Source organism: Pongo abelii, chromosome 15 (genome assembly GCF_028885655.2).
Source record: "Pongo abelii isolate AG06213 chromosome 15, NHGRI_mPonAbe1-v2.0_pri, whole genome shotgun sequence".
NCBI lineage: Eukaryota > Metazoa > Chordata > Mammalia > Primates > Hominidae > Pongo > Pongo abelii.
Window position 1 is genome coordinate 74,269,918 of NC_072000.2, and position 14,272 is coordinate 74,284,189.

Sequence of the window (14,272 nt, forward strand, 5' to 3'; positions counted from 1 at the left end):
GGGAGGAAGGGAGAGGTCAGATGGGTCTGTAGAAAAGGAAGATTAGAAAGACTCAGTGATGCTTGGGGTTGGTACTGAGGGGACAGGCAGGAGGGAAAGAAGGAAGATTTGGGATGAATTGCACTGGGCACAGAGACTAGGAAGGGACTGATGTGTAAAAGAATGCCTGGACATCAGGCACCTCAGACCGTTTGCCTATTTTACGACAAGAATTATTTAGATCTTGTAGGATGGAAAAATTGAAAGTGCCATTTTCTGGCTATTTGGAACTACTGTCGAGTTTGTATTGGGGTCAAGCAGCATTGAAGAAGAAAATAAAACACTTAGATTTTAGGTCAGGTGAGAGTTGAAGAGGTTTTAAGTTCTTGAGAATACAGGCTAAGGGAGAAGAAGGAGGAATGGAAGGTGGAAGCTTGCCCATAGTGAAGGAGGCAAGCCCAGAGAAAAGAGTAGAGACATGGAGAAGGGGTGGGGGTTTCTTGCCCTCCAGAAAAGCAGAGAAAGTGTTGGGGCACGGAAATAAGGGATTGGGGGTTCTTGCCCCCTAGAAAAGTGGGACTTGCTGCTAATGGTGAAGAAGGGGTTGAGGGGTTCTTGCCCTGCCCCAGAAGAGCAGAGAAGGGGTAGAGACACAAAGAGAAGGGGTTGGGGTACTTGCCCCTCCCCCAGAAAAGTGGGACTTGCCGCTAAGGGTGAAGGACCAAGGCAGGCATCCCTGCGTGGTCTGACACCTTTGAAACGTAGGTGAATAATCAGAGAGGTGTCCCTGCAATGATTAAACACCAAGGGAAGTCTGCCTTCCCAGTCCGTGACCGGCGCCAGCGTTTTGGGTCCATGGATAAAATGTGTCTCCTTTGTCTCTACCAGAAAATGAAAGGAATTGAAATTAAAAGAAGGGAGAGATTGAAGTGTGGTGCCAAGATTGAAAGGAGAAAGAGGTTGAGGGATAGTGAGGGAAGTTGGAGAAGAGAGTAAAAAGAGGCCGCTTACCGGATTTGAAATTGGTGAGATGTTTCTTGGGCTGGTCAGTCTGAGGACCTGAGGTCATAGGTGGATCTTTCTCATGGAGCAAAGAGCAGGAGGACGGGGGATTGATCTCCGAAGGGAGGTCCCCCGATCCGAGTCACGGCACCAAATTTCATGTGCATCCGTGTGAAGAGACCACCAAACAGGCTTTGTGTGAGCAACATGGCTATTTATTTCACCTGGGTGCAGGCGGGCCGAGTCCGAAAAGAGAGTCAGCGAAGGGAGATAGGGGTGGGGCCGTTTTATAGGATTTGGGAAGGTAATGGAAAATTACTGTCAAAGGGGGTTGTTCTCTGGTGGGCAGGGGCGGGGGTCACAAGGTACTCCGTGGGGGAGCTTCTGAGCCAGGAGAAGGAAATTCACAGGGTTAATCACCCAGTTAAGGTGGGGCAGGAACAAATCACAATGGTGGAATGTCATCAGTTAAGGCGGGGCAGGGCCTTTTCACTTCTTTTGTGATTCTTCAGTTACTTCAGGCCATCTGGGCGTATACCTGCAAGTCACAGGGGATGCGATGGCTTGGCTTGGGCTCAGAGGCCTGACACCCAGCTGGAAAGGCAGAGCAGGAATCATCCTTAGATTTTCTGACTCCAGGCCTGGACCTGTGCCTACTCCTCGGCTGCCTTCCTTGAAGGGTTAGAACTGCAACCGTCTCCTTCCTGTCCAGCTTGGGCCCTGGTGGGAGTTCCATCCAGCAGTGAGTGCATTTTTCCCCCAGAGCAGTTAAGAGTCTTATTAAAAGCCACCACTTTGCTGAGGCCTGTACAGGCTTTGGGGGCTTGGGGAAGAGAAATAAGGCAGGCACTTGTCCCTTCAGGGAGGGACTTGTCCCTCACTGGGAGGTTTGGGGTTGACCTTGGCTCCAGCAGAGATCCCCAGCCTGGTGTGGAAGGGACAGGTCTGAGCTCACACTTGACTGCGGGGCAAGCTGTAGGCCCCTTCTGCCTTCCCCTGCATTCACCAAGGACGGTAGGACCAAGAGTCAAGGAAAAGTGCAAGATAGATCTATTCTATTTCTTCCTCCACCTGGAGATTCCTGAGCTATGCTCAGCCTCTGTGGGGCGGGGAAAACTGGGGACATTTTTAGTCAGGATGCTGAGAAGTAATTCCCGCTGGGGCCAGGCATCTTTTCAGGGCTGCTGTGATGCCAACAAAGAAGGGGCCCCAGGCCCATCCTTACTCCTGGTCCCCAAAAGGATCCAAGTGGGATGGGAAACTGGCAGCACCAACCCCCTTGTAGATTAACAACAACAAAACACCAAAAAATAAAAAAAAGCAAAACAACAACAACAAAACAAAACAAAAACCAAAAACTAAAAAACCAAACCAAAACCAAAACCAAAAAAACCCTAGATCACCAGGCTGTTTATCTGGCTATTTACTCCCAAGTTCCTGAAAGACTTGCAAGGCCACAGCTGTGCCCACCAAGGAGGCTGAAGACCTTCCCAGGCACCATGACCTTCTGGTCTGTAGTGTTAGGCCTTTTTCTGCTACACAGATGGAAATAGTTGAAGCTTGATCTTTTCATGTAGCACTGCCAAATCATGCTCTCAACCCTAGAGCCTGGATCAACATTCGCCTTTGTGTGCCTTTCATGAGTTGATAAGGAAAAGGGCCATGACCTTGGTTCCATGCCTGCCTACTCCTGCAAGTGTCTGTGCTACGTATGGGGCACAAGTCTCTCTTGTCATTTCTCGTCAAGTCTTGGTGGGGCACTCTGGCCAATTCCTTCTACTCCTCTATGCCATCCCCAACCAACACCTTACCCAAGCAGTTCCTTCTCCCTCTCCTGCTCTGCACTGCCCCTTTTTCCTCTGTCAGGATGTACTCTGTGAAAGCTGTCTTACCTGTATCCTGCTAGCCAGAGCACTAACTCTAGCTACTGGTCAGAAAGGTGTTTTTCTCACTGCTGTGACACAGCAGTGAGATAACGAGAGTAACGTACTCAGCACAGTGCCTGGTACAAAACTGGAGCTCACTCTCTGTCAGTCATCGTCCTCCTCCTCCTCATTTGTATCATCAGTGAGCGTTGGCACTGGGAGGAGCCTGAAAAATCACCTATTCTAATGGTTATACGTGAAAAATCTAAAATCTCAATAGATAGGCAAAGTGGCCATTTCCAGGTCAAATACTTAGCTTGTGGTGCAGCCAGAATTAGAATTCACTTCTGTCAACTCCTAATTTAGCATTCTTAATAGCAATTACTTTGCTATACATTTAAAGAGGCATATATCATATATAGATGGAAAATTCCATTAAATCATGGAAAGAAGCGTGTCTACTGAGATGTTGAGTAGTTCACTGTATCAGATTCTAACAAATGAGTTGTTTAGGGAAAGGTATAATGAAATATAGCTGACAAGGCAGTGAAATGCGGTAGAGATAGAGTGATGGGATGCACATGCCATTGCAAAAAGCATTATGATGCAGGCTGCATGATGGAGTTGTAACTTCTGGAGGAAAGCTAAAAATGGAGGGACAGATTAATATCAGCAGCAAAATCACATGGTCTGGCAGGAAAGTGAGGGCCAGCAGAGAAAGCACCTACTACAGGAGTCTTCAGCCTGGTTTTGCTGTGAACTAGCTGTGTGTCCTTGAGCCATCGGCTTTACCTCTCTGGGCCTCCTTGGTGTTTTTGCACGGGAGTTCTGACTGTATGTCAGACATTTTGCTAAGCCTGTTATCTCATGAAATCATTGCAACAACTCTATATGGTGTGCAGAAATCTCCTGCCTGCGCCATCTGGAGCCATTCTTCCCCCTTCTTCACCTGCTGCGTGCTCTGCCTGGGGGACTAACTTTTATGCATGGCATCAATGGAGTTCTTGTGCTCTCTGGATGACCAGGATTCCAGTGGGAGATGGGAGAGTGGGAGTGGGGGGAGGACAGGGTGTTATTCTCTGTAAGGTTGCTTTGGGCTGGCTTTGTTTTTTGACTGAAAGGTATCACTCCTCTCTAAGACGCCTATCTACCTGATTCTGTCTCCTTCTCAGTTCCTGAAACCTCTCCTCTCCTTCCACTTGGGCCTAGGAGGAAGCAAACTCATAAAGTGGAACTCTGGGTTTGGGCTGGTCATGAGCAGCTCAAGGATAACTTCCTTGATGAGGGCAAATAGGACCCGGGTAGTTCATGGTAAAGGGTGGCATCATGAATACTCAAATTATCACTGAATGGGGTAGAGAATAAAGTGGAGGGCAAGGTGCTGGGAGATCAAGCGGTTCTAATGCTTTGTTCCTAGAGCAATTGCAGTATTTTCAAAAATCATGGCATCACCTGATTCTTTGCATGACCCTTGAGAACATACATGGGGGAAAAGACAAATTAAAAGCTATTAATATGCACAGGGAGAACTGGAAGTCCTCTCAGGAAACTTTAAAGGAGTCCCTCCACTCCTATAGCTGCAGGGACCATAGGGATACGGACCAAGCCCAAGTTGCAGCATTAATTAAATGCTGGACCCCATTAGGACTCTTCAGGACATGAGTAGGGAAGGAGTAACACCAAATAACATATGACTTAACCTACCCATGTAGAACTGGGTACCTTTCCCAATAAATTATAAAATTGAACTTGCTCAGAAATATTTATTATAAAACGGAAGTGGTATGTATATAGGGAAAACAGCCCATTCATGTCAAGAAAGCACCAGTAACCTGCACAAACAGGTGGTTTTGACTCTTGTGGTAACTCCAGGTAATAGCTTTGCTGCCTTTCCCTCAACCACACATTGACTTCATGGGGAATTCCCTGTGACCAGTGAATAAATGAGAAAAAAGCATGAACCTAATTCTGCACAGTATGCCAGCACCAGCCAGAAGTGGACAGCGCCATCTATAGCCCTACTCACAGGAGACCCTAAAAGACTGTGGTGGATGGAAATTTTCCCAGTGGACAGAACTTCAGGCAGTACATTGAACTGTCCACTTGGGCCTGAATCATGGATCTACGCCAACTCATGCAGTGGATGATGGGTGACTGGCTCATTGAGGACTTGAAGCTAATTGGTGGCAAGAAAAATTAGGAATTTAGGAATTCCATGTATGGAATGGGCCCCATAGTGTGAAGATATAGTGCCCCATACAAATGCCTATCAGAGAGCAACCATGGTGGTAGATGTTCTCAAGATGACTCATGCTGTCATTAATATTAGTTGGCCCCTCTCTCTAGCCACCCTGATGCTGGCTCAGTGGATCCATGAACAAAATGGCATGTCAACAAGGATGGAGGCTGTACTTGGACTCAACAGCCTGGCTGTCCTCTCACCAAGGCCCATTTGGCTACTGCCACTGATGAGTGTATGATCAGCAGAAGCAACTGATGAGCCATTGACATGGTAATATCTCCCAGGAAGGCCAGCAGGTTATACGGTGTCAGATTGATTTCCTTGGACAATTGCCATTATAGAAATATAGCAGTCTCTTCACAGAGGATAGACTCATATTCTGGGTATGAATTTGCCTTTCTTGCCCATAGTGTTTCTGCTAGCATGTCCAGTTATGGACTTTGAATGTTTTATCCATTGCAATGATATCTTTCACAACATTGTCTGACCAGGGCCACTGGTCTTACCACTTTTCCCATTACCCAAAGGTGGAATGACCTGATTCAGACTCAATTACAGCATCATCTAGAAGATAATACCTTGTGATATTAAGATGCTATCATACTGAATGCAGTATATGCTGTAATTGGGGGCCAATATCTAGTGCAGTCTATCCATAGATGGGATCATAGTTCTGGAGACTAAGGGGTAGAGATGGGTGATGCCTCTCATTATTATGCCTAATAACCTACATGAAGAATCTTACTTTCTGTTTCTATAGCTTTGGTCTCAGCAGGTTTGGAAGTCCCAGTGACAATGTAGAAATGCTTGCACCAAGGAAGAGTTCTGGTTCTGATGAATTAGAAGTAGATACTGCCTCCTAGTCATTTTGGGTTCATTGAACTGGTGTGGCAAATGTCCTGATTACCTGGGGGAAATCGGGTTGCTGTTGCATAATGAGAATATGAAGGATTGGGTTTGCAATGTAGGAATTCATCTGATGTAACTTTTCATACTCCCTTGTTCAAAAGTACTGGTCAATGGAAAACTGAGCAACATGCCAATAATTCAAATCTTGTGGGAATGGAAGTTTAGGTTATCCTACCAAGGAAAGAACCTCATGTAACTGAGATGCTAGCTAAGAGTAACAGGATATGGAATGGCTGGAAAATATGGCAGCACAACAGAGTAGAAGGTGCATATAGACAGTCAATCTCTTACTAGCTCTGTAAGACTCAATATTTTAGGGTGACAGACTGTCCCAATTTTCCAGGACTGAGGGATTTCCTGGGACACAGGACTTTCAGTGCTAAAACCAGGAAAGTCCTAGGCAAACCAGACAAGTTATCCTACTTATGATCTGTGCTTTCTTCTTCACCACCCTGACAGTAAATAATAACTGTCTTACCTACCCAGCAGGTGCATGTGAAGATAATGGTCAATCTAGATATTAAGCCCAGCTCTGCCACTTACTTGTGGAATGACTTTGGACAGATGACATAACTTCTCACAAAGCTTCACTCCCTTCTTCAGGCCCACCATTATCTGACTTACTTATTAGCATTAATGAACTCCTTTGGCCTGCCGCCTCTTCTGTGTCACCCTTTCTTTGACACCAAACATGTCTGTCTCTCTTCTCCACTGTGTCAAGAGGCTTACATGACTTGGAGGTCCTGGTGTCCCTTGACCATCTCTCCAAATCTTAATACTCAAGTTTAACATTTCTAGGGTGTATGGAAGGTGCTAAACACTATGGTGATTGACTTGAGAATGGTTTGTTTAATCGTTGCCACACTGTATTTTGGGATTAGGGAAACTGAAGCTCAGGGAGGCAGTCAATTGTTTAAAATTCCATAACAGGTAAAAATAGTAGATCTGGGCTTCAAACCCCACAGAATGCTTGAGGCAAGCATCAACGTGCAAAGGCCAAAATGCAATACCTCAAGCCTTGGTCCATAGCAGGTGTCATGTGTACAAATGTCTTCAGGATTGGACTGGTCACATGAATAAGAGATGTGGCTTGGGTGGGAACTCTGGTAAACTGAGAGAGTAAACGCTGTGTACATAGATAGGGTGGCCACTTAGCAGCTCCACTGGATTTGTTGCCTCATAGGAATGCCTACCCAGTGTGGCCAGAGAAGCCAAAATCCAGATTTTTACACAACATGTTTCTGTTTCAAAACACTGAGAACTATTCCAGTTTTGAAAAAGCACTGTAAGAATCAAACTCATCAAGTCTGCTGGCCACCAGGTTTTAACATCTGCCCCACAGTCCCACAGTCATGGAAGGAGAAATTGATTGAATGAGGACTCAGCCAGAGGTGATGATCATAGCAAAAAAAAAAAAAAAAAAAAAAAGAATAGTTATCATGCACTGTAGAAGCAATCCCATTGATGTAATTTGCAGTTTGTAAACCTGACAGAATGACTACCATAAGTAGGATCGTAAGTAGGATAACTTGTCTGAGGTAGAAGCTAGAAAGAACTTGAGAAACAGCAGAAAGGACTGAGATTAGAAATCAGAATCTAAAGATTTGAGGTACCAGAATAGTTTACCTTGGGCTACACCTCCTTTCCAGATTTTTAAGAAAGAATGATGCAATCCTATTTCTGGGAATATATTCAAAGGAAATGAAATCAGCATCTTGAAGAGGTATCTGCATATACATGTTCAATGCAGCATTCTTCACAGTAGCCAAGATGTGGAAATAACCCAAGTGTCTGTCGATGGATGAATGAGTAGAGAAGTTGTAGTGTGTGTGTGTGTGTGTGTATGTGTATATGCACACACACAATATGCATATAATGGAGTATTATTTGGCCTTAAAAAAGAAAGAAATCCTGCCACTTGTGATAATATGGATGAAACTGGAAGACATTATGCTACGTGAAATAAGCCAGGCACAGAAAACACAACTACAGCATGATTTCACTCATATGTGGAATCTACAAAAGTTGGAACTCATAGACACAGAGTGTAGAAGGGTGGTTAGCAGGGGATGGGTTGGGGAGAGAGGAAGCTGTTGCTCAAAGAGTACATACCTGAGGTTATAAGAGGAACAAGTTCTGGAGACCCAATGTCCAGCATGGTGACTATAGTCAATGATAATGTGTTGAGTACTTGAAATTTGCTAAGAGAGTAGATCTTAAGTATTCTCATCACAAAAAAGGGCAACTATATGAGGTGACAGATATGCTAATCAGCTTGATTGTGGTGATTGTTTCACAATGTAAACAAATATCAAAACATTATTTTGTAGACCTCAAATATATATAATTTTTATTTGTTGGTTACACTTCAGTAAAAGTGTAAGAAAAAAGAAAAGAAAGAATAATGAATTACCTTCAAGTTTACTAGTAAAGGCTGATCTTAATTTTCATAAAGTCAGTTTGACTTCCCCTCTCCTTTGTTCCTTCCTGAAAATGCCACAAATGCCATATGACACACCTACCAGGGCCATGTTCCAGGAGTCTTTTTTGGATTCCCTTTCCCAAGAAAATGTCTTTTGAATCTCCCCCTTCCTGGGGCCAGATGCCTCTCCATCAGAAAATTGTAATCAGGCTCCTTAATCCAAATCGCTTTATCACAGTTAAATTTCTCTTTTGGAAATTTCCATCAGTCTGCCCTTGGCTTTTACTGGCACATCATCCATTCAGGTGCCCCCAGAGGAAGTGCCTCGCTTAGTAGGAATGGAGACAAAGGAGAGGAGAAGGGAACTGTGGGAGGGTGAGAGAACCAGTGCTGACTGGCTTCTCTCGCCTTCCCTACCTGGACGCTGGCTGCCTCTCTAGGGAACTCTCTCTCGCTGGCTAGATCCAGCTTCCTCCAAGTCTCATTCTTTGTTCTGGTGTTTGTCACAAGGGTTCATAATATTCTGGGAAGAGCTTGAATTTGCCATCAGAAGACCTGTGTTTGTGTCTGCCTCTTACTATCTGCTTTCTTCTGGGAAATCATCTAACCTCTCAGAATTTCATTGATAAAATAAGAATATCTACCACTTGTGGTTCTTATCAGACTCAAACACATGTATATGAAAAGCTTTTTGTGAACCATGAAAACCCACATAGACATAGGTCAGATTGCTCTTGGCCATCGATAGTAAAAATATCTATCTTTAATCACAAAGGGAGTGTGGCAGAGGCAAACATTCAAACACATTTCATCCTTTTGTAGTATAGAATGGTCAATGGGAAGTGGCTGCCCCACAAGGATGATATCTCCCAGTCTCCTTTGCATGTGAGTGGGTTGAAGTGACCAGCTTTTACTAATACAAGAATATGAGCGAAAGTAATGAGTACTACTTCAAAACCAAGGTAGTCAGAAGTGTGTGTGTGCTTTTCCTAATTTTTGTTCCATCTACTGATAGATGAAGAACACTCCAGGGCCCTAGAGGCCGACAGAGTTACAAAATAGAAGGAAACCGAGTCCCTGAATCATCACATGGAAGAAAGCCACCTGCTGACCAAGAACATCTTTATTGGATTATTATGGGAGTGAGAAATAAGCTTTTATTTTGCTAGGGTATTGAAATGTTGGGGTTTATTTATTACAGCAGCTAACATTACCCTAATGATAAATGAGCCAAAGGGATGGGCATGTTGTGGCTCAATCAGTAAGAAGTGCTGAAAATGAACACGTGCACAATGGCTAACAATGTCTTCTTCATATTGAATAATACACAGGCCATAGGGCCAAGGAGTTGCAAAGGGGCATCTGCAGTGGTGTGTCAATTAAGGTAGCCAGGCAGTTTGAGTGTGTGCGTGCACATGTTGATGCATGTGTGCACACGCACACACACACTGCTTTTGTATATATTCTAGGATCACAATATTAAAGCTAGAAGTAATTGACTTCAGAGGTCATTTATGAAAATCTCACTTATAGTTCAGGGAATTGTGATCCAGGGAGACAATGGATCCAAAGAGAAGATGGATTGTTAGTGGGGGCATCTAAACTAGTACCCAAGGCTTCAGATTCCTGGGATGCATTCCTGAATTCTCCTCCTATGGTTCATTCCAGCTTCTGTTTTGACAAAGCCTAACACCTGGATAACCCAGAAAGGACTCAGAAAATGGGAGTGATGATGGACACAAACGGATTTTGTGATTTTGCATCTACCATTTAATCTGCTAAAAGGCTTTTTTTTTTTTCATTTTTAACTTAGTGGCTGGCAAAAAACTGAATGAGGCTTTTAGTCCAACCCTTTTTCCCTGCCTGCTTTTTGTGCTAATCTGTTTCACTCACAAATCCCATTGACATCTCGTTCTCAGCTTCCATGGTAGGAATTGTGTTCCTGATGCTGCTTTCTCAGCCCCATTTTTGTCCATAAGTTTAAGCCCAGGACCCTATTGCAGACAGCTTCTAAACCTCAGCAGAGGGCACAGTGGGGCCACAGTTAGGATCCACCTACCCTTAGCCTTCCTCTTGACCTCTATCCTAGCCATGCTGACTGCTGCCATTCCATGACTGTGCCATGTCATGCTTTACCCTTGTGCCTTTGAATGTGCTGTTCACTTTTTGTCCATCCTTCAATATGAAGCCCCTCACCAAAGTAAATCATGATTTCATCTTCCTTCAAGATCCTACTTACCTGTTACAATCTCTGTGAAGTCTTTCCCAATTCTTCCAGGCTGAGTTAATGTTTCCTTCCATTGTGTTCCCATGGCATTCTGTTTAGGTCACTCTTAGAGTGCTCAGGGCATAGGACTGTCATTAGCATTTGCACTTTGGTGTCCACATGCATCATAAACCTCTTCCCATCACTTGGCTTTTAGAAGGGGCAACAGTACCTACAATGTGATCATCACCCTCCTCTCCACACCTGGGTTGTTTGTATCAGAAGTGAACATTTGACACAAAGCACCCAGTCCATAGGCACCCCAACAGTGTGATTGCCTTCTACAAAGGATTCTGCCTTCTCAGAATGGCCCTCTGGAGACAGAGAGTTGACCATATTCTCTTGATTGAGACTTTGCACTCAGAGGAAAAGAGGGAAGTTCCAGTTCATTGTGGTGATCAAAGCTGTGAGGTCATGATATAGTGTCAGGGCTGGTGACTGTGCTGGGCTGTGTGTAAGAAAATAAATCAGAGGAAGCACCTTGGAAGATAAAGGAAGAGGATGGGCCCAATGGGCAGAGGGAAGCAAGGGTGAGAGAGGCCAGGTGGCTTGGGGGAGGTGGGGAAAGTGGGCTCAGTTCCTGATGGCTTTCAGGCTCCTACGGCCTGGCTGTGCCTCCTGCCTGGCGTTCCACAAGATCCCCCCACCAGGCCTTCGCAGCACTACCCCTGTTCTTTGAACAAGTTTGGTGGGCTTCTGGATCACTTCCCCCATGTAGACTGTGAGTTCTTTTGTTTGTTTGTTTTGTTTTGTTTTAGGCAGAGTCTTGCTCTGTCGCCTAGGCTGGAGTGCAGTGGCACAATCTTGGCTCACTGCAACCTCTGCCTCCTGGGTTCAAGCAATTATTGTGCCTCAGCCTCCTGAGTGACTGGGATTACAGGCATGTGCCACCATGCCTGGCTAACTTTTAAAAATTTTAGTAGTGCTGTTAGCCAGGCTTGTCTTAAACTCCCGGCCTCAAGCGATCCACCCACCTCGGCCTCCCAAAGTGCTGGGATTACAGGCATAAGCCACCATGCCCAGCCTAGACTGTGAGTTTCTTGAGGTCAGGAACTATGTCTTGCTCTTCTTTGTATCACCAGAGTGTCATTCAATATATTCAACATGCTCCTAAACTTTTTGTTGAATGAATGATGAGTAAATGAATGAGTGAAGACATGTCTGTTGGTAATAGGTGCAGGGCACTGTTTTCCTAGCTGGAGTCTGGTGCGGCCAATGCCTTTCTGATACAGAAACCTCCTTCCTCCATAATTACCACAGCTCTTACTACTACTTACATCTTCCAACTTTGCAAAGTCCAGGTTTTGACAAATGGCATTTTCCTGAAGTACTTTTGCTTAAAATATACTGGGTCTGACACATTGGCACCTGAGTGTGAGAGGAGGTGACACCTTCACCTGGGTCACGTCTCCTCAGAAGAAGCCCACGGTGGCCCCCTGGACCTTTCACTGAAGAAACACGGGGAGAAGCAAGCTGTATGTAGAGAGATATAAGTATAGCTTTTATTTTTTTTTTTTTGAACCAACCCAACATTTCCACTGGCAACTGTCAACATAGCTTATGACATGAGCACTGTTTCTTTTTTAGTTATTTTTTTCTTAAAAAATGTGTTTAAAATTAACAGGTGTTTTTTAATTTCTTCCCCCCCCCCCTTAGAAAATGTATTTATGTCAATGCAGAAAGCCTAAAGATCCGTGGGCAGTTTCGTGATGACATCTTATGTCTGTTTATTTGTGTGTATGTGTGTGTGTTTTAAAGCCAGGTCCTTCCCACATTCGTTGAGAAAAGGTCTATAGGGCACAGAGATCTCTTTCTCTAAAAACCCAGGCTTGACGGGATTATGACAACTAAGATTCCTCTTACTGGAGCAAGAACTACCCCATAGGCTGGAAAAATAGCTTCATGAAGTTTAAAAACAAGCAGGAACGTGGGAGAAATGAGGAATTCCAGTTCCTATCTTGTAAAAATGCTTTCATATGTGACCTGAGGGACCAGGAGAGGTGAAGGGAGCCCCTTGTTCTCTTATAAAATCTCTAAGTTTTTACACCACTTCAAGAAATATAGTCAGCCCTCTTTGTATAGAGCATTAGGAAGCAAGAGCGTGGTGAAGCTGATATTTCTCAGGCACATTGACATTTAAAATACAAACTTTTCTCTTAAAGATCTCACTGGTTGGATATCTCTTCTCTCCTGCCTCAGGTACAAAGCCAAAGATACTCAAGAAGGCCTGTATCCCTTTTGTTCTTCCAGTAGCCCTTTGTCATCACACACCATTCCTATTTTTGTCCCATCTCTTCTATTTGGCGGGTCTTCCTGCAGAAGGATACGCAAGTGGACATTGACACAACAAGACACACAGAATTGGAAAAGCTTGGGCAAAGAGGGACAATTGCTTTTTGTATCTGACTTGATTCAACATAAGCATAAAAAGCTCCTCCTGCTCCAGTTGAAGCTCCTGTAAGATCTTTAGTACCCTGCGTGGGTGAGTGAGCTTATTTCTACCCCAATGCCATCACTCCTCCCAAGATCTCAGAGAAAACAGTGAGATGGGGAACTGGATCTTGATGGAGCCAAGAGGTGGCAGGAGAGCATGTGTCTGAAAATTCGTGTTTCTCTCTGTTGGCTCAGACCTGGAATTCCTTTGTGGCACCTTTTTCACTCACTTCAGAAAAAAAAGACAAAATAAAATAATAAGCAAAACCTAATGGCAAAACGAAAGCAACCACACTAATGATTACAATGAAAAAAGAACCCCACCCCAGCCACATGAATGTGACTCATTTTCACGTCTTGTCAGCTGTGTGAGATAATAGGGATGTATGGAATTGGGCAGAGAGGAGAAACCCTGCCTCCAAAGAAATGAGAGGCAAAGGAATAATCAAAAGTTGGAATAGAAGGAGGCGAAAGGCTCTGACCTTTGCGTTGGGTCAGGGTTATGAGGGGGAGATGGGGTGGAGGTGGATTTGTTGCTGTTGTTTGTTTGTATTTAATTAAATACTGTGTAAAGTTGCTGATTCCTCCATTGTTTGATTGATTAAGACTTTGCCCTTTCAGTTAATTGCCAGGGCGTAAGTTGGGTGAAGTTCCTGGGGCTTGGGTCCTGATGCTGCCTCTCCAGGGCAGTGCAGCCCGGAGAGGTCACTGGTGGGGAAGTGCCCTTCTCTTAGGAGAAGTCCTAGGCCTGCCCTGCCGGAGGCTCTGTTCCGTGGCTCAGAACCCTTTGATGTAGCAATAGGCCTCTAGTGTGGCAAAGAGTATGTAGAGGAGCCACAGGCTCACAAAAAGCCATGTTGTGGCGAGCTTGCAGCCACGGGGGCCACCAAGCTCCCCTCCCAGGTGCGGCCGGCGTCGGTACAAGAGCACGCTGATGCAGACAAATGCAAAGATGGTGAAGAGGGTGACGGAGAAGGCCAGCGTGCCGGCCGACACGTGGAACTCCTGTCCCTGCAGAGCCCAGTAGATGGCGGCCACAGACCAGGCCAGGCCGATGCCCAGGAAGACATTGACGGCGTTGCTGCCCGTCACGTTGCCAATGGAGGCGTCTGCATATACATCCTGGAGGGCAGCAGCTTTGCTGGCAAAGGTAT

The 14,272-nt window shown here is 45.0% G+C and overlaps 1 protein-coding gene across 4 annotated transcripts in view; it reads right to left on the reverse strand.

Annotated features, from left to right (window-relative positions):
- Nucleotides 1-9,567: 9,567 nt before the first annotated feature.
- The window catches only part of SLC8A3 (solute carrier family 8 member A3), a 148,254-nt gene continuing 143,549 nt past the window's right edge, over nucleotides 9,568-14,272 (reverse strand). For all 4 annotated transcript variants that reach the window (XM_054530246.2, XM_024231665.3, XM_054530248.2 and 1 more), the window contains one exon: nucleotides 9,568-14,272. In XM_054530246.2, the coding sequence (XP_054386221.1) occupies nucleotides 13,896-14,272 (377 nt within the window). In that variant the 3' untranslated portion in view covers nucleotides 9,568-13,895.